Raw genomic sequence first — 24,998 nt, forward strand, 5'->3', positions numbered from 1 at the left:
CATCTCAACTTGTCACGGACTATAGATCCCCACAAAAAGGATTTTCGAAAGTTCCAACAGAAAAATTGTTGGAGGCATTGTTGGATGTTTACTTAACCACCTCTTGTTTGTCATCATCTTTATCTCAACCCATCCCAGACCATTGCTGAGCACGGGTCTCCTCTCAAAATGAGAAGGGTTCAGGCCTAGACCAATGCGGCCAAGTGCAGAGAAGACTTCACCCACCTTTGAGAACATCATGGATAACTCTTAAGATTGCAAGTTTCTTCAGGAAGTCTTAACCACTAAAGCTATCACAGTTTTTATCACACGTTTTGTTTACCCTTACCTACCCTGTTGCAGAAGTCAAATTGCAAGCACCCTGTTTAAAATGAGAATTTAGTGTGATAAACAGAATATCGGCTACATGCTAGCCCGTATATTATATGCATATTCCACATGCACATGCATATTACATATGCATGTGGAAGGAAAGGGGAGAGAAAGACCAAAGAAAAGATGGATGGATTGCGTAAAAGGGGTGGATAATGCGTTGACGGATAACAGAAGCGAGTGGTAGAAGAAGACATGTTGTGTGGCACAACATGTCGCCGACACAACATCGCTCTTTGGGGTCGGCCCCAAAGAGCGATAAGGACAGAAAGAAAAGCTAGCATGTAGATAATAATGATTGAAATTACCGTTCTGGATGCTTGAATCTACACCCAGGTCTGGCACAGTGTAAGCCGTATCTACATGGTTTACTGCTGCTACCTCTTTTAGTCACTTCAGGCTGAAAAATATAACTGGAGGAATATTTTTGCAAATATTTTCACACTACTACTAATGTGTTAGGCAATGTATTCAATATACTATGTAAGCTAAAACGCAGGTCTACTTGAATAATGTTGAAATGCGAATTAGATTTTTACTTTCGAAGCAATTTAACGCATGCTCAATTTTTATAGCTACTTTTGCGTATTTTTTTTGTTAATACTCCGGATTGATTGTTATGACCCAGGAACACAAATTCAGATTGTGACATATAAGGTTTTATACCTACGCGTTAAATGAAGCAAACCAAAAATGTAGTCCTCTAATTTGAAAAGCACCTACTGGTCAATATTATGTTTAAAAAGTGTTTAAACCTTTAGCCGAGTGCCAGGAAAAGTTTAGGCTTCGACATTGTACCTTTTGTTAAATAAATCAAAACGCCTTAAGGTTACAAAGCAATAGAAAGCGCTTTAAAAGAAAGCTGGCGTTTCCAAAAAAGCAATTTCAAGCCTAAGTAAAAACTCTGTTTACCATAATATCTTTTTGGACACCTTTAGTCCAATAGGCCTTCTCGTGTGCTGTGACACCACCGCAATTTATTGCCAGAATAGGTGGCAATCTGGAAAGTAGAATGGTGTTCAGGATTTGAGAGTTTCCACTTTGCGATCAGGTTTTTAATATTACGCGTTTGAACGAACATTCGAAAGTGTTCTTGTATCTCTACAGTGTACATGCAATGCTTTTGAAATTGTTTGCCATTGGTTTCTCTAAGTCAGAATTTCTGCAAAGGCGCACTTTTCTTATACAATTATTATTTTTAGGTAGAAGACGGAGTTTCGTAAAGCAAAGGAATCAAAAAAAATAGAATAACTTGATTCAAAAGAACAAGTAACATGCGCGTTTATATTGACGATAGTAAAGGCTGCAACTCACTTGTTGTAACCGGTGTAATCTAGTTTCGAACGCACTAATTTCGGGATTCTTGGTTCAGATGGAGAGCTCTCAACCAGGTCATGTCCACGCTGCGCTAACCAGCTTAAGGCTTAGGACTTTAAACTGATCAAAACTAATCGGGCTCAAACCGATTATAACAAGTGAGTCGCAGCCATTTATTTTTATTACAATTTTGAGATTCGCTCATTGACCATTATATGCTCAAACAAATTCAGGTTTTTGGTTTCGCGCCCATCTTAATTTTTCATCTAGCTGGAATTCTCAGGACCTAAATGTCACATTAAAATATATTATCTGTCAACATAAACGAAGAAACTGACTAATTGTTCAACGTACAGCTCAAACGATTGGGTTTAGAAACTTGAGATTTTTCATGCATGTATTTTCTATTACGTAGGCTCCTCATTCAAAAAGCATTTTCAGAAACACCCGAAACCGAGGGGGTCAACTCGTTTCCCATCAAATTACCTGAGTATCCTGCCCCTTTGTACGGTGGGCGTGAACCGTGCACATTGCTCGCACCAGGCGGGCGTGGAGCGACGTGACGCCAGCGAAGCCCGCACTAGCTCTAAGAACCCCCCCTTTTCACTTTCTGTGTTCGCTACGTACTGTAGCGCGCACGCCAATACTACTGATTCGCGTTCTTCCTAGTAATTAACAAGCTCTATTGTTACAATGCTGTCGTCGTTTTCTTTACTCGGTTGAAGACCAGTGGCGTCGCTAGCCCCGTTTGTAGGAATGAGTGTAATCTTTTATTTTAAAAATTCAGACTTGCCTTTACACTTTGGCTTTTTTAAGAAATCTATTCAAAGTATGCCCCTGAAAAAAGCATATCTTTACACAATCGAAGATTATGTAAATGATAAATGAGCGTGGATTTTTGACCCCGTTTCTCGTATAATTAATTCTAATGATAAATAAATTAGTGTTACAACTTTATTAATAATAATAGATAATCAATTTATCGATGCATTCATCGCGTAAGATAGTTTCTTAGATTTCCTTAATTTTGAAACACTTGCCTTAGCAAGTGTTTCAAAGCACTGTGCTCTATTTTTGTTCCTAGCGACGCCACTGCTAACGGCCTTTGCGCAGCCTTTACAAAAATTAGCAAATAAATCTAAAGAACAGTCAGTCCATCAGTCTGGAAAAAATTGAATTTACAAAATTAATTATTATGGTACCAATTTTCTAGTAAGGCCAGCTAATACCTAACATTATCAAAAACAAATGGGGTAACTAACGAAAATGTAAAAAAGAAATGTAACACGTTTGAAAGAAAACGCTCGACATATTCAGAGGATTATATTCCACTATAGAAGATTACATAAGACAATTAATAAACACTGTGGTTATCATGAAGTGCAGAAAGGATGTCAAGTGACGCCTACGGTTCTAAGAAATCGCCGGTTTTCTTCACTACGAACAGCTCAAACGCCCAATACTACTCATTCGCGATGCTCCTGACAATGAAAAAGCATACATTTAAGTTAATCTCTCCGAACTAAGTCATCCCAAAACATTACAATTTTACGTTACCCTTTGCGATATCTCTATTTGTACACGACTGCCCAAAAGAAAAGGTATAACGCATACATTTTGAGAACGCACTCGTCACATTGTTGCTGTGTCAACTCTCATGTCAAAAGTACGGATTAAGGACTACGAGTAAAATCATACTTTTCACATGACATTTCATTCCTATTCCACCATAACTGCGAAATGCGAGAACAGATCAGGATGTATAGAATATCGTTAGAATCCTTACTCATACCGAGTGGACACTAGTTGGCAGCTATATTACATGTGTGTACGTGTGCAGCTGTGTACATTATCAAATGTTGTTTATCATTTTTTAGTTCGTTTTTTGGGCAGGGCAGTCGTGTTTTCCATAAATTAATCACACAACTTGTGTTAGAAAAGTAGTTTACTTTTCTAGCTTACTATATCTTTATTTTAATTAGACTTCGTGGTTAACAAATTCGGTACCGTACATTTTAATTTCCTCAAAAGTAATTCGCCAAAAATGTATTAGAAAGTTTAAGAAAAACGTCGTAAAGTATTCAAAAATTATAAGGACGCCTACCTTACAATACAATGTAACGTTTAATGAAATGAAAGAAAATCGAATTAAAAAATACTTCCCCAATTTGGAATAGAATTTGGAACACTTCTAAGAAATGTAATATAAAGCATAATTAAACGTTTTATTGTACGAAAACATTACCCGATTTCTTTAAAAATAGTTTCCGTGCAAAACTCAATGCCTGGATACCCATAATTGAAATTTTATTTAATGACCAGTAAAAAATAAACAGTCCGCGATAAAAAAAACACCGTATTATGCCCTAGAGTTATTAACAGTAAATCTTAGGCGGAGATCAAACTTTGACTTTGCTCAGACTTAAGATTGAGTTAAAACGATACAGACTTATGTGAGACATATATCTGGCTCTGGGCTCTTTTCTGGAGACGCGTCGCGTGGTGCGTTGCGTCTTACTGCGCCATACACGCTTCTGCATAAACACTCTAATACTTGGCCATGTTTGAGTTACCAGCGCGACGCTAACGCGGTGTCCTGCGTGAGCGAAGAATACGACGCGACACGACGACGCGACGTAATGCGTATATGGCAGTCTGCGTCACGGTATACCGTTGAGTTGATCGCGTTCGTCGCGTTCGCAGCGTCGCGTCGCGTAGTATTCGTCGCTCACGCAGGACACCGCGTAAGCACCACGCGCCGCATCTCCAGAAAAGATCCTTAAGCAAAGTCAGAGTGCGCTCTATAGATTTCACCCTGAGGCTGAAATCTAGAGAGCGCACTTTGACTTTGCTCAGACTTTAGATTGAGTTAAAACGAGACGGATTTATGTGAGAGATATAGCTCTGTCTCGTTTTGACTTTGTCTTAAGTCTTAGCTAAGTCAGAGTGCGCTCTATAGATCTCACCCTTAGTTATCATGAAGTCATACTTTGAAAAGTTTACAGAATAAATAGATAAGATTGGTCGTAAAACTTACCTCCTTGTTGCATTTAGTGCATTGGTTCACCTGCTGGCGCCCGATGCCAAACAACTGAGATATCTCTGACTCCTCGTCATCTGCCTTTGAAATATTGTTCGACAGATCATTATTATCTGGTGGCAAGTGATTGGCTTCAATAGTACCTGTAAAGTAGACAAAACTCAAACTTTAAAGTATGGAACATCGGCGCAAAGTTGGCTGTCTATCGGATATAATATTTCGAAGAGTATGCCCAAGAACTTTTTGACCTGGTTCCTCTTATGGTATAAGTCCCGCAAATTGCTATTGCGCTGAAACCACGTCTCATTAACATCGAAATGACGTTATTTTGGCGTCATCTAAATATATAAAAGGAAAAGGTGACTGACTGACTGATCTATCAACGCACAGCTCAAACTACTGGACTGATCGGGCAGAAATTTGGCATGCAGATAGCTATTATGACGTAAGCATCCGCTAAGAAAGGATTTTTGAAAATTCAACCCCTAAAGGGGGTGAAATAGGGGTTTTAAATTTGTGTTCTCCACGCGGACGAAGTCGCGAGCATAAGCTAGTTTGACGTATATTTAAGTAAAAATATACCATCAGCTCGAAACTTCTCTAGTGCTGACGTCACTAAAATGGCGACCACGCACATTAGCAATTTGCGGGACTTATACTATAGTTATGCAAGGCACTACATTCATACGTAGTCCAAATTCCACGGATACGTACGAAGCTATTTGCCTCCTCATTTCTAGTTCGAACCTTCCGGTATCAGTTTTACCCTTCACTTTTAATATAGCACTGTTGTTGAGATCGATAAAACATCACAAGGGTATGAATGACAGAGACAACGCTCTACAAAGCCGAAATCTCATTCTAAAGGTCGATGTACAATATTTTCTGCCGCGTACTGTAGCTTCAAGAAAATGAATAGAGCCAAGCGCTAGGCTATAATTTTTTTTAAACGCTGTTTTGCTTTGCAGCTATTTTCGTCCTAAATGACGTTTCACCGAATACTTCCATCCGAAAAAGGATTTGAGTAAGTTTTACTCAGAACTTACTACCACAACTATGGATAATAAGATCTATTATAGATCTATTATATCAGAAAACATACGGTACGGTTTTACTTTCTGGTAAGTTTCGACGATAGGTATTTCCACATACATGGGATAAATATGGGAATTCTAAAGAGTACTCTTTCTTGAGAGTTTCTTTATGTACAAAATAAAGAGCTACGTCATACATACCCTCCTCATGATTATTGGGAGTCCACTCCGGTGACAAGATGTCCTGCGAATCGTCCTCACAGACTGGCGGGCCCATATACTTTATATCAGTGAACTGATATTCCTCATACTGCCCGTTGACCTGCCTATTGACTGCTGGTTTTGGCGGACTATTGGTTTGAGGGAGGAAAGTCAGTTCTTTCTCCTTTTTACGTGTTTCCAGTATTTCCGAATGAATTTGGTGAAGCATGAAGCGATTCCAACTCTAAGAACAAGGAAATATTTTTGAAAATCACAACATTTACCGAGAAATGGATTGAATATTTACAATAGCTGATGATGACCACGACTTCATCCGCGTGGATTTAAATTTTTTTTTAAACCCGTGGTAACTAGATTTTTTAACTGGCTTTACCACTCTGGGTTCTAACCCTTTTGAGCCTCGCGGTAACTGTTTTTTGGGATAAAAATAGCCTATGTCTATCTCTGACCAAGTTTCGACAAACTCGGTTAAACGGATAGGCCTTTGAAAATCCTACAGTTTGGTTCCCGGAGACGGACATAAGCTACTTTTTATCCCGGTGTACGGTGGCAGGTGATGAGTATGCGACAGGTCGACATGGCAATGGCGAGCGCGGGTAACGTGCGGGGCATCCCCCTGCCTCATAACCCGATTGCTATATCGACCTGTAGCGTACTATACGGTCAACAGTATCAATGCAAAAAGTGCCTCTGTTACCTTTTCCGCTTAACCGACTTTAACGAAATTTAGTACAGACATAGCTAGAGATAGAGTATGGAAGTATGGATATTATACCTGTATAAGAGTAACGAAATCAGCTCTGATATCAGTGCCACGGTCGGGCAATATCAGTCCCAAAGCGGCTGCTTCAGGCACCGTACGGAACGCGCGTAGGAAATTATTAGCCTGGCACGGCGCCCCGCCTGATGTGTCCAACATACGGAACAGGAATCCTATAATAAAACAATCAGAGATTCCGTAAGCTGTGATAGCCTGGTGGTTTTTATTCTACTTTGGGGCTATGCAGGTTCTTGATATCCCTGTATCACTGCGACCGTCTCCGATCTATTGTGTTTGCCTCCACTTTACACTTCCATGTCAAATCCTGTGACCGCCAAATACAGCAGCACTTTTTTGACTGGAATTGAAGTAAAATCCTCAGGGTAAACAATATCATCTACCACCAACATCTCTATACTCCAAGAACTCGGCATTAAAAAACGACTTTCGTCGATAGTACAGAGTCGAATATTAAAATTCTTCGGACACGTCTCCCGGCGTGAGAGTGACTCGATTGAGCGTCTTGTCGTGCAGGGCAAGGTGGAGGGCACCAGAGGGCGAGGAAGGTCACCCATGCGATGGACCGACCAAATTAAGTCTGCTGTGGGCGGTCCTTTGCACGAGTGTACCAGGCTGTCAGCCAGCAGGGAGAAATGGCGAATGCTCGTGAGGCATATAACATCTGCCCTCAAAGACGTTGCTTCGTGATGACCACGACCGCTCTGCCAAGAGTGATACGACAAAGAAGAAGAAGAAACAATATGTTTCCCTAGGTGGATGCTACGTTTGTGCATCAAAGCAGCAACCTAGTGGCTAGCATGTCCGCCACCTCATCGGAGGTCATTGTTACGAAATACGATCCCGCGCGCGCACCTCTAACTTTTTGGAGTTATGTGCATTTAAGTAATGTAATATCTCTTGCTAACCCCTTAATTTTTTTTATTGATCAATATCTTGATAACGCAACGGGTGCGGTGCGTCTTTATTAATCAACTAGCTGACCCGCCCTGGCTTCGCTCGGGTGGAGTATTTAGGACTGGGAGTGTCATCGTGAAGCCGTTGCTTGATACCTAAAATATCAATTCACTATCAGAAATTCTAAAATCCCCACGATTTAGGACTTTACTACTTTGCAGCATCAGGATCGAGGAGTTAGGATCCGAAGTTCAATGATGTAACCTATGCTTGGTACCTAAATTAATTTTGCATCATCCGCAGTTACTGAAACATTATAGTTTAGGAGTGCTGTACCCTACATCATCAGGGTTGAGGAGTTGGGACTTGAAGTCCGAGAGTAAAGTCGTTGCTTGGTACCTACAATATGAATTCACTATGAACACTTCCTGAATCTTGATAACTCAGGCGGGCAGTAACCCTGCAGCATCAGGATTAAGGGTTAAATCCAGAATTTTTTATGTGACCACCACGAAAACTTTTTTTGTTGATTTTAAAAATAAAATTGCAAATCGGTCCAGAAACCTCGAAAAAATCGATGTAGAAAAAAGAACCACCTCTTTTTTGACAGTCGGTTAAAAACCGATGACCTTGAAATATTTACGGAACAATCTTTAAAATATCCCCTTTCTAACAAAAAAAGAATGAATGAAATCGGACTACGCGTTAATGAATTACAACTCAGTATACGTTTTAACTTTCATCCCCTCTCCTACGGGAACCATGCTGAATTTCGGGATAAAAAAGTATCCTATATTCTTCCTCATAGTATGATCTCAAATCGTACCAAGTTTCATTGGAATCCATTCAGTAGTTTCAGCGTGATGCGCGGCCGTGATACAGACAGACAGACAGACAGATAGACAGACAGATAGACAGACAGACAGACAGACAGACAGACAGACAGACAGATAGACAGACAGACAGACAGACAGACAGACAAAAATGAAAAAAATTACAGTTTTGGGTTCAATATCGATTATAGAGTGCCCTCGAAAAAAAAATTCAAAATATCTTCAATGTACAGAATTTGACCTGTTACAGTTTTATTATAAGTATTGATGTAAATTATGGCGCAAACTGAAAACCAGCGCTGGGCAGTGTGAGCGGTGCTCGGCTATGCTGAGTTTGCGACCTTATTGTATATTGTTAGTTTTTAGTTTAGATATAATATTAGATAAAAACATTGTACATACTTACTACTAGCAATAATGAAACAATAAACGATATTTTATTATTATTATTAATTTTTAATGCTCTCTTTTCACGTCGGGGGTTTAAAAAAGGATTAATACTGAGATGAATAGCTGCAAAAAGTCAATACATACCCAGTTCACAGCTCAGACAAAACTCCTTGGCACACGTGTGCGCCAACAGTGTTGCCTTCAACGGCTGAATGTGGTAAAGTACCTGCAAATACATGTTGTATTACATTTCAACTATGTATCTATGTTTCAGATATTATCTAGTACACCCGTTTTGATTTCGCTCGGGTAGAATTTCTGAAAATCCTTTTTTATTGGGGATCTTCTATAGAGAAAATCTCAGGGCTAAGCTGTTTTTTATTATGAGCCTTGCGCTTGACGACAATCATGTAAAGACTTTTTGTGACTATCTTTGTATTATTTATATTACTATTTATATATATTATTATTTATCTAAGTTATTATGAGCCTTGCGCTTGACGACAATCATGTAAAGACTTTTTGTGACTATCTTTGTATTATTTATATTACTATTTATATATATTATTATTTATCTAAGTTTATAACACAACACACTAATACTAAGTGTAAGGATGGTAATATGCAGTAGCGTGAAGGTCATAGAGGCATAAATGCACTGCTTACCCCAGTTGTAAGCTCAATGCATATTTTTCATTATGACCTGCCAGTAAACAGGTTCCTACCTAACTAATGCCTACCCTGGCTTCAAACCCTGTGCACGCCACTGGTAATATGTTATTACCTAGCTACCAGAGCTTCGACGGAGCCATCTAGACAGAGCTCGTCTTCGTAGCGTGCGGTAACCGGTAACGAGAGATCAAAGCCTCCCATACACAGTATACACACAGATACACGGTAGTCCGACGACTAATGTGTCTCCTTATACTGCTGGGCTAATACTGACCTGTAGCATAGCATTACAGTACGAGTTTGGTAATGTAGCCTCCAAACCAGGAAATCCGGATTTGTTCAAAACATCCATATCGTCGGTGGATCTTGGTTTATTGAAGCGAAGTTCCATCTATAAAAAATCGCCCAAGTGAGAGTCGGACTCGCACTAAAGGGTTCCGTACCATCGTACAAAAATGACACCTTAATTTTTTAAATTTCATGGTGACCATTTTGAGATATTAATTATTTGTTGTTATAGCGGCAATACAGATACACATTCTGTGAAAATTTTAACTCTACCTATTACGGTTCTCGAGATACAGCCCGCTGATAGACAGGCGGACGGACGGACGGGCAGTGGAGGCTTAGTAATCTTAGGGTACAGAACCCTAAAAAGACTTTTAGACCTACTACCTAGGTACCACGTTAGTTTTCTGTAAGAAAGACCTATGCGCAGTGCAAAGCGCGTTGATTACGCGTTTCTATGAAATCGACTCGTTTACTTTTTAATTTAGCCAAGGAAAAATAAGATTATAAAAACTGGCCAAGTGTGAGTCGGGCCTCGCTCTTTTGGGGTTCCGTACATAATTATGTTTTGGCCACAGCTTACAAACTACTTTATGAATCGTTGTTTTCAGTATTTGCTGTTTAAATACAATTTGTTGTAGATATTAATAAAATAATAAATAATAAAAATAATATAACGAAATTTCCTATTCCAACATAGACCCCGTCACAAAAATGGTCTAAAACTGAGAACTTTGACTGCCCCCCATTTCTTTATTTTTTAAAATAAAACATATATTCGTACTCTACTCAATGATAATCATGATGATATACATGCTAGGGTAAAAAAAAATTTTTTTTTTCGGCTCCTTTTTCATGTATGAGAGCTCAACCCCGGGAAACCCGTGACACGCAGCAGAGCGACATTAATAGGGCTCCGTTTTACCCTTTGGGTACGGAACCCCAGAAATGATAATTACGTACCTTGAGATAATGTTTGGGTATGGGCTGAATATTCATCCTCGCGCCATTAAGGTTCGAGGCTTGCATGTCGTCCAAGTTATTTTCAACATATGGCATCTGTCAAAAACTAAGGTATTAGGTACTTTTTACTCAACTTTGAAAGAGTTCTGTTCTAGACTCTATACAGGATTAGCTTTACAGTTACAATCTAGTAAAATACAGAAGCTGTGATAGCCCAGTGGTTAGGAGATGTCCGGCTTATCGGAGGTCGGTGTATTCGATCCCGGGCTCGCACCTCTAACTTTTCGGAGTTATGTGCGTTTTAAGTAATTAAATATCACTTGCTTTAACGGTGAAGGAAAACATCGTGAGGAAACCTGCATGCCTGAGAGTTCTCCATAATGTTCTCAAAGTTGTGTGATGTCTACCAATCCGCACATGGCCAGCGTAGTAGACTGTGGCCAAAACCCTTCTCTCTGAGAGGAGATCCGTGCTCTGTAGTGAGCCGGTGATGGGTTGATCATGATGACAATGATGATGATTATCATCATTGATGAATTACATTTTGGATTTTGTTTATTTTTATTTCCATCAAACCCGGAAAAGCATCCTAAAAGTTACGATTTTTACGCTGAAATTCATAGTCAAGATAGGGGCTTCTTTGGAGGACGATTCAGATGACAGGAAATCGTCCTCTAAAGAAGCCCCTAACTTGCATTAAGGTTGTCTACATGACACATGTTTATTTAAATCGTCCTCTAAAGAAGAACCTATCTTGCATTCAGGTTGTGTACATGACACATGTCATTTGAATCATCCTCTAAAGAAGCCCCTATCTTCACAATAAATTTCGGTGTTAGACATTGTGCCCATACAGCTGTCAAAAAACAGCCACTTAATATATAAAGAGATAATTTTTGTGACTAAAAACGATGAAATACCTGATTTCGCCTAAAAGTCTTTGGATTTGGTGCGTAGCCGATGGGACCTTGCATTTTCATCGTCTTCAGGATTTCAGGATCGATGGGTTTTGGTTTCCTAAAAAGTTACAGAAATTTCTAAGTATTACTAACACTCCCTGGCGCAGTGGTAAGCACTGTGGTCTTATTAGCGGGAGGTTCCGGGTTCGATTCCTGGCGGAGGTTGGAATTTTATAATTTCTAAATTTCTGGTCTGGTCAGGCTGGAGGCTTCGGCCGTGGCTAGTTACCACCCTACCGGCAAGGCCGCGCTGCCAAGCTATTTAGAGTTCCGGTACGATGCCGTGTAGAAACGAAAGGGGCATGGGTTTAATAAAAAACTGCCATACCCCTTCCAGGTTAGCCCGCTTCTCTCTTAGACTGCATCAACACTTACCACCAGGTGAGATTACTGTAAACTTGTATCTGAATAAAATAAAATCAACTCCTCTACGCAGAGCATGCATGGAAAGTGACGAAACACTGGAACATGTACTGCTTGAATGCAGTACACAACGAGAAACCTAAATTGGCTCTTCAGAAACACTTCGTAACGTCCTCGCCGACCTGAGGAGTCTGCTAAGATTCTGGAGGGAGTTCTGGCCGGAGTGATCCTGCGAGGAGCCGTACTAGCGGTTTCACGAACAACGTACCTACATTATATCCAAGTGCGGAAAAGAAACCCAAGACAAAAATGAAGAAGCGACCATGTTTTAGATCCATGTTATTTAGTTACTCATCACTGGTCGAAGACTTCGGTCTTTAGGCACTGAGGAATATGGTATTTTTACCCTTCTTTGAAAAGTGTCTTAATTAGATCTTAAGTGATAATAAACAACCTAAAAAATTTACCAAAATTTTATTCGATCGATAGGTACGTCCTATAAAATGCATTTAAATTTTGCATTTCAAACTTCCCAGCAAAAACGCTACCCGCCATCTTTTTAGGCTCCTGAGCTGTCATGACGTCACACGGATTGGTAAGCAATGGTGATTTCTTAATGAAATTCTATCTCAATCCATGTGACGTTACAGTCGGAATTAAAATGGCGGCTACGGTACCATGCGTTTTGGACATTTGTAGAACATATGAAAAAGTGAAATCTTTAAAGTTCATTATATAATTTTATAAACTGAAATTAACATTTTTCAAATACTTTTTGCTCATACTATCTAGTTTATACATTTTTTGATTTTTTCCCACTTGATGTAAAATAGCGTATTTTAGATGAGAGACTGAATATATTTTTTTAAAATCCACCCTCAACATTTTACTAGGACATACCTGTAAGTCTTCTTAAAGAAGTCGGCAGGCAGTTCGTTGAACCACCTGGTGCCAGTGGTGAGCGGCGGCAGGGGTACTGATGAGAATCGGAAGTTTTTGTCGTTGAAACTCGCGTGTGGGAGATCTGGTAGCGGGTCGGCAAATTCCGTAGCCCTATAAACACACTGAGTTTGTAAACATTTTTGAGGGTTCCGTACCTCAAAAGGGAAAAAGGAACCCTTAAAGGATCACTTCTCTGTCTGTCTGTCTGTTGTGTCTGTCATGAAACCTACAGGGTACTAATCATAACATTTGGCAGGTAGGTAGGTCTTATAGCAGACATTAAGGAAAAATCCGAAAACTGTAAATTTGTGGTTACATCACAAAAAAAAATTAAAATGTGTTCAAGGATTCAAATAATTATTATTTTCAACTTTCAAAGTAAGATTATTATATCAAGTGGGGTATCATAATATTATGACCTGTACATTCTAAAACAGATTTTTAATTATTTTTATACATAATAGTTTTCGATTCATCGTGCAAAATGTCGAAAAATAAGACTGTAGTACGAAACCCTCGGTGCGCGAGTCTGACTCGCACTTGCCCGGTTTTTTTCTCTCAAAAATTACTAGCAATACAACGAAAATATCGGTACTTTTTATCGATATATCGCAAAGTATCGATACAACACTGCGATATATTATATCGCAAAAAATACCGATACTTTTTATACATGAACATCCCTACAAGATAGTCAAGAAACAACTATGGAAACTTGCAAGAATACCTGGAGAAGCTGTTATATGTAGGTTCATGGTTCTGCTTGGCCGAGAACATATGGATGTGGCCGCCCAGATCGCCGAACGCGAGCGCTTGACTCGTCGATGACACGTCCATCACACTACATTGCGAGTTATGGGTCTCCACCTAGAACAATACACAACGGGTATGTTTTTTCCAGAGCTGCTAGGCACAAGCATCAGTAGCACAAATATATATTCTCTGGAGTCTATACTCCGGATAGAGATTTATGTCCAGCAGTGGACATCTATTATTCAGCGGCTATCTTTTTTAGTGGCATTAAAGGAAGCGGTGGCGGTGGATCTACAGAGGCGCATTGCAGCAGAAAACAGAAAAAAAAAATACTATTATACCCCTGTGCTGTATGCGAGCAATGGGTTTAGACTTTAGGTGAGTATTTCGGGAATTATATTATCTTTATTATTCTCTTTGGTAATTGAATTCTAACACCATAAACTGTCGCTATACAAAAAATCACGACGCTATTATATTGTAAAATAATACCATTATAAAGACACACTTGGCCGACGCTAGTCATAGTGTCGGTGGGCCCAGGGGCACAAAGTGCGGCAGCTGTGGCGACACAGTGCTGCTGTGCCGCAAGGGGCAAGTCATCACTCACTCACCTGGAACACAGACTGTGACTCGGGCTTGTGGGCGTCGTTGACGTCCAGCACGGTGACGTGGCCGTCACTCGCCATGGCAACTGCGCGCCCGGACACCGCGGGCACAAAGTGCAGTAGTTGAGGTGGCGATACAGTGGGTATTTGTCGAACGGAGGATCCGCGCGCGCAGCGCACGTCCCATACTACTACGTAGGGCTCCGCGACTGCGCCAGATGACCTGGTGATGGATTGGAGATTTTGAGTAACCTTGAGTAGCATGGAAATAGGGCTAACTCTGGTTATTTTTTCTGAAACAAAGTCGTGAGTCGTGACAAAACTCTTTGGCAAGTGATGATGCAGCCTAAGATGGAGCGTGCTTGCCCAGAAGACGCTTATTCACTCTTAATTTGAAGGTACCTATATAAAAATTGAAGGTCAAAACTGATCCTGAAAGGCTGTTCCATATCCTAGCGGTGCGACTTAAAAACAAGAAGGCATGTCGCTTCGTACCCTATAAGTTACTAGATTACAATATGCGGTTATTCAAGGGGTAACCAAAGAATTCCTGAAAGGCCGGCAACTCTGGCAGTTCTTCTGGTGCTGCAAATGTTCATGGGCGACATTAATCACTTAACATCAGGTGAGCCGCCTGCTCGTTTACTCGCAATTAATATAAAAACGGTAAGACGTAGTGTTGGAAGACCGCCACCATTAGGTGGACGGACGACATCAGACGAGTCGCAGGAAGCCGCTGGATTCAGGCGGCGGAAGTCCCTACAAGAGAACAATGTGCAGCAGTGGACGTCTATCGGTTGATGATAATAATGATGGTGATGAATATAAAAACGTATTTTATTTGAATCTTACGACTGAGTAAACCCGCAAGTGATCAGCATATCTCCCTGCACATCCAGATCGGAGAGACAGGCGGTGTGCGCCCTGAACGATTGCTCCACACTGCTCGGGCATCTCAAATCCCTCAGCGTTATCATCCCGTTGGCGCTTCCACACGCGACTACGGAACCGCCACCGCTGCGTAGCACCGCGCAACCCTCCTCTGGAACATTCTGGAGAATTCCAAACCATTTAAGAGAATGCTCAGCAACAGGGGATTGGACTGTATTAATAAAAATTATTGATTGAATTGAACGTGGTTATTTTGTATAACTGTGGTTTATGGGGTTAGAATTCATTATTAATGAGAATGATTTTTATTCATTTTTAAAATAATTAATTACTAACGTCACGCTGTACGGAAAGCGATTAATGACGTCACATGGTGTAAACGACAAATATTTTTAAATTTTTTAACATAAAAAATAATTTCCCGCAGAAATTACTCTATTTTTTAGTTTAAAAATAGAAAAAATTTACGTTTACGGATTGTGACGTCATTATTCACCTTATGAGCGTGTCATGGTAATCCATACTAATATTATAAATGCGAAAGTGTGTCTGTCTGTCTGTCTGTCTGTGTGTCTGTCTGCTAGCCTTTCACGGCCCAACCGTTCAACCGATTTTGACGAAATTTGGTACAGAGATAGCTTGCACCCCGGGGAAGGACATAGGCTACTTTTAAAATCGAAGAGTTCCCATGGGATTTTTAAAAACCTAAATCCACGCAGACGAAGTCGCGGGTATCATCTACAGAGTAATAAATAAAGTCATGTTTTTAGGGTTCCGTACCTCAAAAGGAAAAACGGAACCCTTATCAGGTCAGAACAGTTATCAGGATCACTTTGTTGTCTGTCTGCCTGTCTGTCTGTCTGTCTGTCTGTCTGTCTGTCTGTCTGTCTGTCTGTCTGTCTGTCTGTCTGTCTGTCCGTCTGTCTGTCTGTCAAGAAACCTAGAGGGTACTTCCCGTTGACCTAGAATCATGAAATTTGGCAGGTAGGTGGGTCTTATAGCTGGTATTAGTTAGGGGAAAAACCGTGAATTTGTGGTTACATCACACAATAAAAATGTAATTGTGGTCTTAAACTAATAATTAGTATTTTCAATTTTCGAAATAAGATAACTATGTCAAGTGGGGTATCATATGAAAGGGCTTCACCTGTGCATTCTAAAACAGATTTTTATTTATTTTAAAAATACGACTGGAGTACGGAACCCTCGTTATGCGAGCCTGACTCGCACTTGGCCGGTTTTTTATTTTCTTTAGGATATAGGTACTTAGATAGAACTTACAATGACATTCTCCACCCATTTATTGAGATCCAGTTCTAGAAGCTTATCTTGATGGCCGCCCATCAATACTTTGTGCGAGTCAACTTGGAACAAGCACTGCATGTCCTCCATATTGGGTGATCTGTAAAGGAAAACATGCAAGTATTGCAAAAGAGTAAAAAAGCGGTAAATTAAAACTACCTGACTATTCATAAGCACTTGTAAAAAGTTAACTTGAATAAAACACATTCTATTCTATTCTATTCTAGAGATAGTAAGAGGATGCAAATACTCTAAAAATATGTTGTGCTCAGAATCATTGAATGTAATGTATATAAAATCTTACTTATGAGTGTGCTTCGGAATCCCCCTGCGTATTTGGTGACGCAAAGACGTTTTAGTCAAACAATAGATGCCTTCCTCTAAAGTTAAGATATCTCTCACTTCCTCGGACACATGAATTTGGAATGATGTGTATTTTTGCATACGAGGCCCATAGTAGGATGTGACGTGGCCCTAAAATAAAAATATTGTTTAAAACTAATCTCATACAATAATAATTAAAATCCTGACTCATTTACAGACAGACTCATCAATATAATATCTACGGGCAGCGGCACGCGCAGCTCGCAGTCACAATCACGACGCGTGCGCGAACTGACTCCCTTGAAAAAGGACCCAAGGATTCAAAACTAGTCAGGCTAACGTCGACTAAACACGTGAGTAAAGCCGGGACAGATATTATATATAATGGAAATCACTCACGATAGTTTAAACGCTAAAAAGACTCATCAATGCCAATCTGAATTCTGAAACCTTGAGACCTAGAAAACTGAAATTTTGCACAGATGTTCCCTTTATAATTTTAGACAAGGAATAAGGAGAGCAAATACAGTAGAGTAACAATTAGATAAGAATCTGGCAAAATGACAGAGTTACTTCAATGCCTGAGCCTAACAGAAGTGTTCCTAGTGTGTTCCCAGTGCACTCATACAAACAGTTTGATTCTCATTTGAATATTCACTACTAGATTCGGCCCGCAACTTTATCCGCGTGGAATAAGGTTTTTATAAATCCTGTGGGAACTCTTTGATTTTCCGGGATAAAAGTAGCCTATGTCACTTTCCAGGTCTACCCATAATAATATAATCATACCCATACCCATTCAAAAAATCACGTTAATCCGTTGCATCGTTGCGACGTGATTGAAGGACAAACCAACAAACAAACACACTTTCGCATTTATAATAAGAGTACTGTCTGTGCTAGCCATACAATGTAGGTATATGTACTAGGTGCCATTATAAACACACAAGTTACAGATGTAACTGATTCTTAGATTTAACTTTACCTACCTAAACATTGTGGCTAATTCCTTTGTACACAATCTCTAAACTAAACTAAAATATCACGTCTAAATCTATTGCTATCCCTTTCATAATGTTGCTTGCGGAAAAAGAAAGCACTAGACTTAAACCTGTTAATTTAGTTTAGTTTAGAGATTGTGTACTAGAGAATCGGCCCCAATGATAAACAAAATTGTACTATTCCAACTACTGACCAACTATGGATGTAAAATTGTAAACAAAAGATAAGAAAGCTTTATGTGATTTTATAAAAGAATCTTTGTGTGTTTGTGTGACATCAGACTCAGTAGCAAAATTTGCATGAAATTCTAGGAACTTGTTACAAATTAATATGGATCCATTAAAACTTGTTAAATTGTGAAAATCTATTATTAGTAATTTTAAGATAATTAAGATCAATTTAAGCTGTTGGTCTTCCAAAGAAAGTAAAATATGTTAAAATAAAATAAACCTGAAATCAGTGTTATAGCTATTATAGCCAAATTATTTTCCTTTGAAAGAATGCTTTAAATTCAAGCGTCTTAAATGGCTATAGTGATGTATAACACCTAACTGTTATAACCTAGGTTGTTATAAAGAATATCCATTGTAATTAAGTAAACTCAATAAGAGTAGTTAGACACATTACACATAACCGTCACCTGATGTTAAGTTATCGCCGCCAATGAACATTTGCAGTACCATAGGAACCACTAATGTGTTGCCGGCCTTTCAGGAATTTGTTGATCTAATTGGAACACCACCGAATGGAATTGATTCCACAGTTTACATGTGCGTGGAAAAAAGGATCTGGCAAAACAGGCACTCGAATTGCACCAGACACCTAGGTGGTGAGGGTGAATTTGAAAATGTTTGTGGTTTGAAAGATTTATTTAAAATGTGTGTGTAACACAGGCTCAAGGATTTGTATTTAATCTTTTGATCCTGTGTAACTTTAGAACTATGCAATTTTACAGAGACCTAGCAAACTGCAGACATAGATGTTAGTTTCTAGAATGTGTCTACAAAATTTCATTGAGTTTGAGTAGTTAATATTCAAATGAGAACCAAACTACTATGGTATGGAGTGCACTCTCTTCTTAAACACTAGGTAAATCAAGGCACAGATTGAGTTGATTCAATAAAAATTAATGTGGGTTGCAGATCAGATTTTTTATTTACCCCAAAGTTTGAAATTAGGAAATGGAGGATAGAAAAATTAATACTCACTCCTTGGTTCCCCATCCATATCAATTCTTCATACTTATCAAATATGACGGAGGAGACCCCAAAGCGGTCCCCCCCATCCACCAGCACACCTGCACGAAGCTCATATTCTGCCTCCTTCTTTACCAGGAATTGTTGAGAAAATTCTGTTGGTGAATATAACACGTTCTAACGCCACAATCATCACCATCAACCCATCACCACTGACCACAGATCTCTCTTCAGAATGACGAGGGTTTAAGCCATAGTCTACCATGCTGACCAAGTGCAGATTGACAGATTTCACATATCTTTTTGAGAACATTATGGAGAACTTTCAGGCATGCAGGTTTCCTCACGATGTTCTGCATGGTTGAAGCTAGTGATATTTAATTGTTTAAAATGCACATAAGTATGAAAAGTTAGTGATGTATGCCTGAATCGAACCCTGGACCTCCCGAATAACGACGTCTTAACCACTAAGCTATCACGGCTCAGCTATACCAGAGTTGTTCAAAAGTGTGTCAGTCTGTTTGATAACTTTTCATAGCTCTACTACTTAAATGATCTTGATAAAATCTGCACAGATATGGCTTACATTCTGAAGATAGATCTTTAATGCCAGAGAATCAAAGTTTCCATAGGATTTTTAGTCTATATTTTGAGTTAGATCTTACTCTTGTCTCTTAAACCTACTTAATATAGAAAAAACCTAATAATACCTACTTAACATAGAAAAAAATATTTAAAACAAATCATTATTATAACTAGATATCGCAACTTGCAAGTGAAGTAAATAGCTGTGTCAGCAAATTTTCAAAACCAGTTTCGTAGTGTACAAAGTGTACTGTGTACATTAATTTAGAATTGGAAGTTCTTGTTTAGGATTGCTTTCTCTTTATTTTTACTACGATTATGAAAAAAATGCAGTTAAATGCAGTTATAGTTCATGTATTTTTTTCCGATAATCAGCACAAAGCGCTTACCAGGCATTAGGTGTTCCGTTGGCATACAGTGTTCGGAATAGTGAAATTCCATCGTGAAATCACTTAATTTCAATGTCGGTGCGGCATTAGAGCAAATTTGACTTTTCTACTAGTTAATTAATTTAATCTCAGACATAAAATAAATAACTAACTTAAACAAATTCTAAACTTTATTTTAAAATATTGATGATTTTGACAGTGACATTAAAAAAACAACAATTGACGTCAGTTGAAGTTTGATAAAAACCATAGACAGATCACAGATCATCCGGAAACTAGAAGATCCACCCCACTGATCTCTACCCTATTAATACAGGTACGCTGGACGATCTGCGAAGTTTGAAGCTATTTGATTTTAATTTTTCGCCATCTTCGCCATTTTGGCGTTGATAGCAGGCGCAGCAGCATAGTGATTATATTATTCTCTGTGCGCAGCAGTGAGCATCATGTGAGCGTAACTACTCGGAACTATCAGAAAACAACTTAAAAACATAAAAATACGTAATAAAATAGGTTAAGATGTTTAATTTGACTGCCAGTATCAGAGGAATTAGAGGTAGCGCACAGCGCACCCCGACTACTTGGATTTAAATGTTTCTTCCTATGTGCGTTAAAGACTTTGAAACTACCAAAATGTAGGTATGATTGATAGATGTATGTCGGAGAACAAGAGCATGGCCGATAATTATTATTGATCTTTAGCCGACATCAGAATGTAGTAATTAATAAGTAGGTACTTTAGTCCATGCTCTTTACAAATAGTTCTCAGTAACGTATCGCACGTGTACATGTATATTATAAAAGCATAAAAGCAATAATACAAAGACAGTTTTAGTTTTTTTTTACTAAACGTAGCGTAGTAGCACACGCCGAGTATCCGCTAGTTATTCATGTTAAGCCAAAGTTCAAAGTGAGTTATTACTAGTAACTAATATGTCCTCTAAGTTACTTTGTAAGTTGTTACGTATCCATACAATTCACCAGTGCATGTAAGTGTAAAAGCTTTGGAATATTGTGGAGGTTCAAGTAATTTTATATTAGGTATATTATAAAACACAATTTTATTATTATTACCACATAGGTTCTTCAGTGTTTTTAATACCTACGTTAAAAAATATTAAGCATCAATATTGTTTTGGTTGCAGTAGGTACACGGTGTTACCACAAGAATGAAAGTGGCGCCCTCATTTAATTTCTAATCTTTTCGGTCGATCTATAAGTGCGTTTAGACCAAGTACCTTTACCTATTTATATCAAAGAATTTGGAATTCCTATGTCGATGATTTATATTTAATATACATATATGTATTAAAAACATTTAAGTAGGTGTAAAACTTTTTTATTCAAGCAATTAGTTCCTGTAAATATGCAAATAAAATATAATTTAAGCCTTATTCAACAAAATACAATTTAATAACTTAAAATAGGTACTTAATTATCATTATCGTCCACCAATAGACATCGACAGCTGGACATAGGTCTTTTGTAGGAACTTCCACACTACTTGTACCACCTGAATCCATTGGCTCCCTGCGTATCGTTTGATGTTGTCTGTCCAACTAGTGGGCACAGGTCTGCCAACTCTGAGCTTTCCAGGTGCGAAGTTGCCAAATGTAGCGCATTGGGACCCTACGTCTATCGGTTTTTCGAACTATATGTATGCCAACCGCCCATTGCCACTAATTGCTGAGTGACTCTTGAGCTGCCTTATGAGGCCTGTAGTTAGTTTATAATTTAGATAACCAATAAACAATGGAAGTGTCTAAACCACCACAAACTGTCGTTTAATTTAAAAAAGTCCCAAGTGAAGTGATTAGTTTTTAAAATTCGTTCTTTAACGCAAACTGATAAGGTTTAATTTTTAATGAAAAAGTCTATCATGCTAGCAGGTAGTGGTCTTTCCAAATATCCTGCCGTAAACTTTTATTTACCAGATTTTATCTTAAATGGGGTTTATAGAAGGCTTTGCTTTACAAAAATACTCTACGAGTAGGACAGACTAGCCTTCATGGAGTCGGGGAGATTAAATTTCATTCTAGGCTACTAAGTTAAGAGGTACTCCGGCTACTGAAAGCATACTTGACACTTCCATTAAAAACTGAACCGTAATAGGCTGCGTTAAGGAACACATTTTAAAAGCTAGTAAAAAACTTGTCACAAGACATTTTTTACTATGACACAAGTACTTGTGGCTTTCTAAACACATCCATAAATAAATAACTTATGATTTTGATTAAGCATATTAATTAACTGTAGTAGGTAAGAAGTGCTGGTAATAACTCTTAGTAAACTCAGTCATAAGATCTGGCATGGCTTCGGGTAGTGTAGCTATAAGTCTAGCTGGGTTGCCAGAATATCTGGCAAATGATGGTACAACTGTTTCAGCTGGCAACACTGAGTTGTCTTCAATCATGCAACAGTCTTTCAAGACACATCTTCTACCCTGAAACATTAAAAATAAATTAAGTTTGATACATGTTGAAAAGAATATACAATCAATTTTGTGGCTTGTCTATATATCTCTTTCAATGTTCCCTGCAGAAGAAAAGCACTAGATTTAGACCTGTCAATTTAGTTTAGAGATTATGTTCATTAATTATTATTGGGGCCGATTCTCTTGTACACAATCTCTAAACTAAACTAAATTAACAGATCTAAATATCTAGTGCTATCCTTTTCCACAAGCAACATCATGAAAGGGATAGCAATAGATTTAGATGTGTCATTGTAGTTTAGTTTAGAGATTGTGTACAACTGAATTAGCCACAATGTGAACCTAGTGGGGCTGCCTTTTTCTAAATATAATTATTTTGCTAATCTGTAAAATAAGTCCACAAAATTTTAAGATATGTCTTATTAACCGACTTCAAAAAAGGAGGAGATTCTCAATTCGTCAGAATCTTTTTTTTGTAATGTATGTTCCTCGATTACTCAAAGACGCCTGGACCGATTTGAAAAAATATACTTACTATAACAACATTTTTCCCAATATAAACATATGAGCCAACCACAGCAGCATTTACAACTGTGTTTTCTCCAACAAACACATGGTCACCCATTTGTAAAGGAAAGAAAGCCACTCTGAAAACCCATAACAATTTATAATCGTCAGCTGTGTGACAGCCTAGCGATTAATAAGATAGTGATGTAAGAACTTTTGAAAATTCCAAGCGAACAATAAGTTACATAAAATATCTCTCAACGGTTATACTCACGTATTTAGTCGACGTTAGCCCTACTGTCCCGAAACTAGTCTGGCTAACGTCAACTAAATACGTGAGTGTAGCCGTTGAGAGATATTTAATATAATGGAAATCACTCACGATAGTTTAAACGCTACAAAAGCTAGGTTAGCTAACTTTATCAAAAAATATTCCTTACCCTTTACTAAACTTCTTAAATGGTGGTCTAATAACAGATCCTTTGCTTATTATACAAAATCTGCCAGTTTTCACATTTGCCAGGTCACCTCTGATGATTGCATCACTCTGTACTATGACTTTACCATGTAATACTATGTTTTGGGATCCACATAGCACTGTTTGTCTGCTTACTTTGTTGCCAGATGCCTGAAAAACATATAAAAGCAGGTGGAAAAAGTGTTTTATACCATGCAACTGCAGGATACCCTGATATACTACCTACTTGACTTGATGTTCTTACAATGAAGCTGTGATACATGTGAAAAATCAACTTTAACAACGTCTTAAATACCAGGACAAGTGCTATTTGACAAGTTAACTTGAATTTAGGTCCATTTATGAAATATAAATTAAGTATAAGGAAATTACAGCACTGGATTCTAATGCGCTGCAATTAACTAACTCTGACACCTGGATTAGAAAAAAATGGAATTGATAGTTCATAGGGCATGATTCATGCTAGTTTTATGCAGATGTTTTTTTATAAATGAGCGAGCAGTTACCCTTATAGATATAAAAATTCCAATTTAAAACAATTTAAACCCACTTTCTACTTACAGTTTCTACGTATTCAGATTTATTGTAATACGAATCTTGGAGTTCCATTTTTCAATAATTGTATGCAAAAACTGTTCTTGATTTAACCACTCGATGCCTCTGTTTAATAATAATTTTAATGTAAAACACTAGAATAATAAGTGAATAATTTTAATTCAATGATATTGAACATATCACATTTCTTTCGTCTTTTTGTTTGAAATATTATATCTTGGTTAAATATTTTTCCTAATATTTTTAACTTTTGAAAAGTAAAACCCACAGGGAACCACCAGGGAACACAAACTACGAAGTAGTACTTAGAAATTCTTTGACACACAAACACAATAAAATTCATCCAAGGGATAAACCGTGTAGTAAAACCAAACCTTACTCTATCCACAGATCACACTCTGAGCTCTATTTATGCTCTATTTCTAGTATCGTACGACTCTATCTCTGTCAAAATGACGTGAAAATGACAATTGACAGAATAGGCTACAGATTATACTTACACACCATAGATCATATTTAAAAAAAATAACAATGAAGATCTGGATTCAGGGTACAGTTGTCCCAGATAAAAATAGTTTTAGCGGATAACTTTGTAAACGTGTCAGTAGTCAAACATGATAATGGTACTGATTCTGAGCTATCCTAAATTTTAGAGTATTCGCACCCTCTTCTTACTGATGTAATATGAAAAGGACAAACATAGTTTGAAAGTTTTAAATTTAATTTAGAGCCGTCAAACCTCGTGACTTTAGCTGCCAGTCGCGAGCCTATTGTTTAAATTTGTAGCGTGCACTAAAGTTTAAAGTCTTTAAATGTAAAATTCATGTTCTGTCCTTTTTTAGCAGTATTATAAAGTAAAAGATAGATACTCTAAAAGTTTAGAGAAAGACAGCAGAATCGGCGC

At 38.2% G+C, this 24,998-nt stretch overlaps 1 protein-coding gene across 2 annotated transcripts in view; it reads right to left on the minus strand.

Annotated features, from left to right (window-relative positions):
• Positions 1 to 24,471, minus strand: part of LOC117988827 (PAN2-PAN3 deadenylation complex catalytic subunit PAN2-like) — a 29,801-nt gene extending 5,330 nt beyond the window's left edge. Inside the window, exons 1-21 of one of the 2 annotated variants that reach the window (XM_069503609.1) lie at positions 24,101 to 24,471; positions 23,502 to 23,689; positions 23,090 to 23,201; positions 22,387 to 22,563; positions 19,159 to 19,302; positions 16,929 to 17,098; positions 16,604 to 16,724; positions 15,284 to 15,483; positions 14,438 to 14,654; positions 13,798 to 13,937; positions 13,029 to 13,181; positions 11,727 to 11,823; positions 10,807 to 10,902; positions 9,830 to 9,946; positions 9,028 to 9,109; positions 6,761 to 6,918; positions 5,965 to 6,208; positions 4,727 to 4,872; positions 2,176 to 2,354; positions 1,285 to 1,372; positions 681 to 772 (exon numbers count right to left, since the gene is read on the minus strand). In XM_069503609.1, coding sequence (XP_069359710.1) covers positions 681 to 772; positions 1,285 to 1,372; positions 2,176 to 2,354; positions 4,727 to 4,872; positions 5,965 to 6,208; positions 6,761 to 6,918; positions 9,028 to 9,109; positions 9,830 to 9,946; positions 10,807 to 10,902; positions 11,727 to 11,823; positions 13,029 to 13,181; positions 13,798 to 13,937; positions 14,438 to 14,654; positions 15,284 to 15,483; positions 16,604 to 16,724; positions 16,929 to 17,098; positions 19,159 to 19,302; positions 22,387 to 22,563; positions 23,090 to 23,201; positions 23,502 to 23,689; positions 24,101 to 24,148 — 2,969 coding nt within the window. In that variant the 5' untranslated portion in view covers positions 24,149 to 24,471. Of the gene's footprint in view, positions 1 to 680; positions 773 to 1,284; positions 1,373 to 2,175; positions 2,355 to 4,726; positions 4,873 to 5,964; positions 6,209 to 6,760; positions 6,919 to 9,027; positions 9,110 to 9,829; positions 9,947 to 10,806; positions 10,903 to 11,726; positions 11,824 to 13,028; positions 13,182 to 13,797; positions 13,938 to 14,437; positions 14,655 to 15,283; positions 15,484 to 16,603; positions 16,725 to 16,928; positions 17,099 to 19,158; positions 19,303 to 20,120; positions 20,343 to 22,386; positions 22,564 to 23,089; positions 23,202 to 23,501; positions 23,690 to 24,100 lie in introns of those variants that run through there. The other variant, XM_034976087.2, reaches the window with a different exon arrangement.
• Positions 24,472 to 24,998: the final 527 nt, after the last annotated feature.

The sequence above is a fragment of the Maniola hyperantus genome, chromosome 15 (assembly GCF_902806685.2).
Source record: "Maniola hyperantus chromosome 15, iAphHyp1.2, whole genome shotgun sequence".
NCBI classification, from domain to species: Eukaryota; Metazoa; Arthropoda; class Insecta; order Lepidoptera; family Nymphalidae; genus Maniola; species Maniola hyperantus.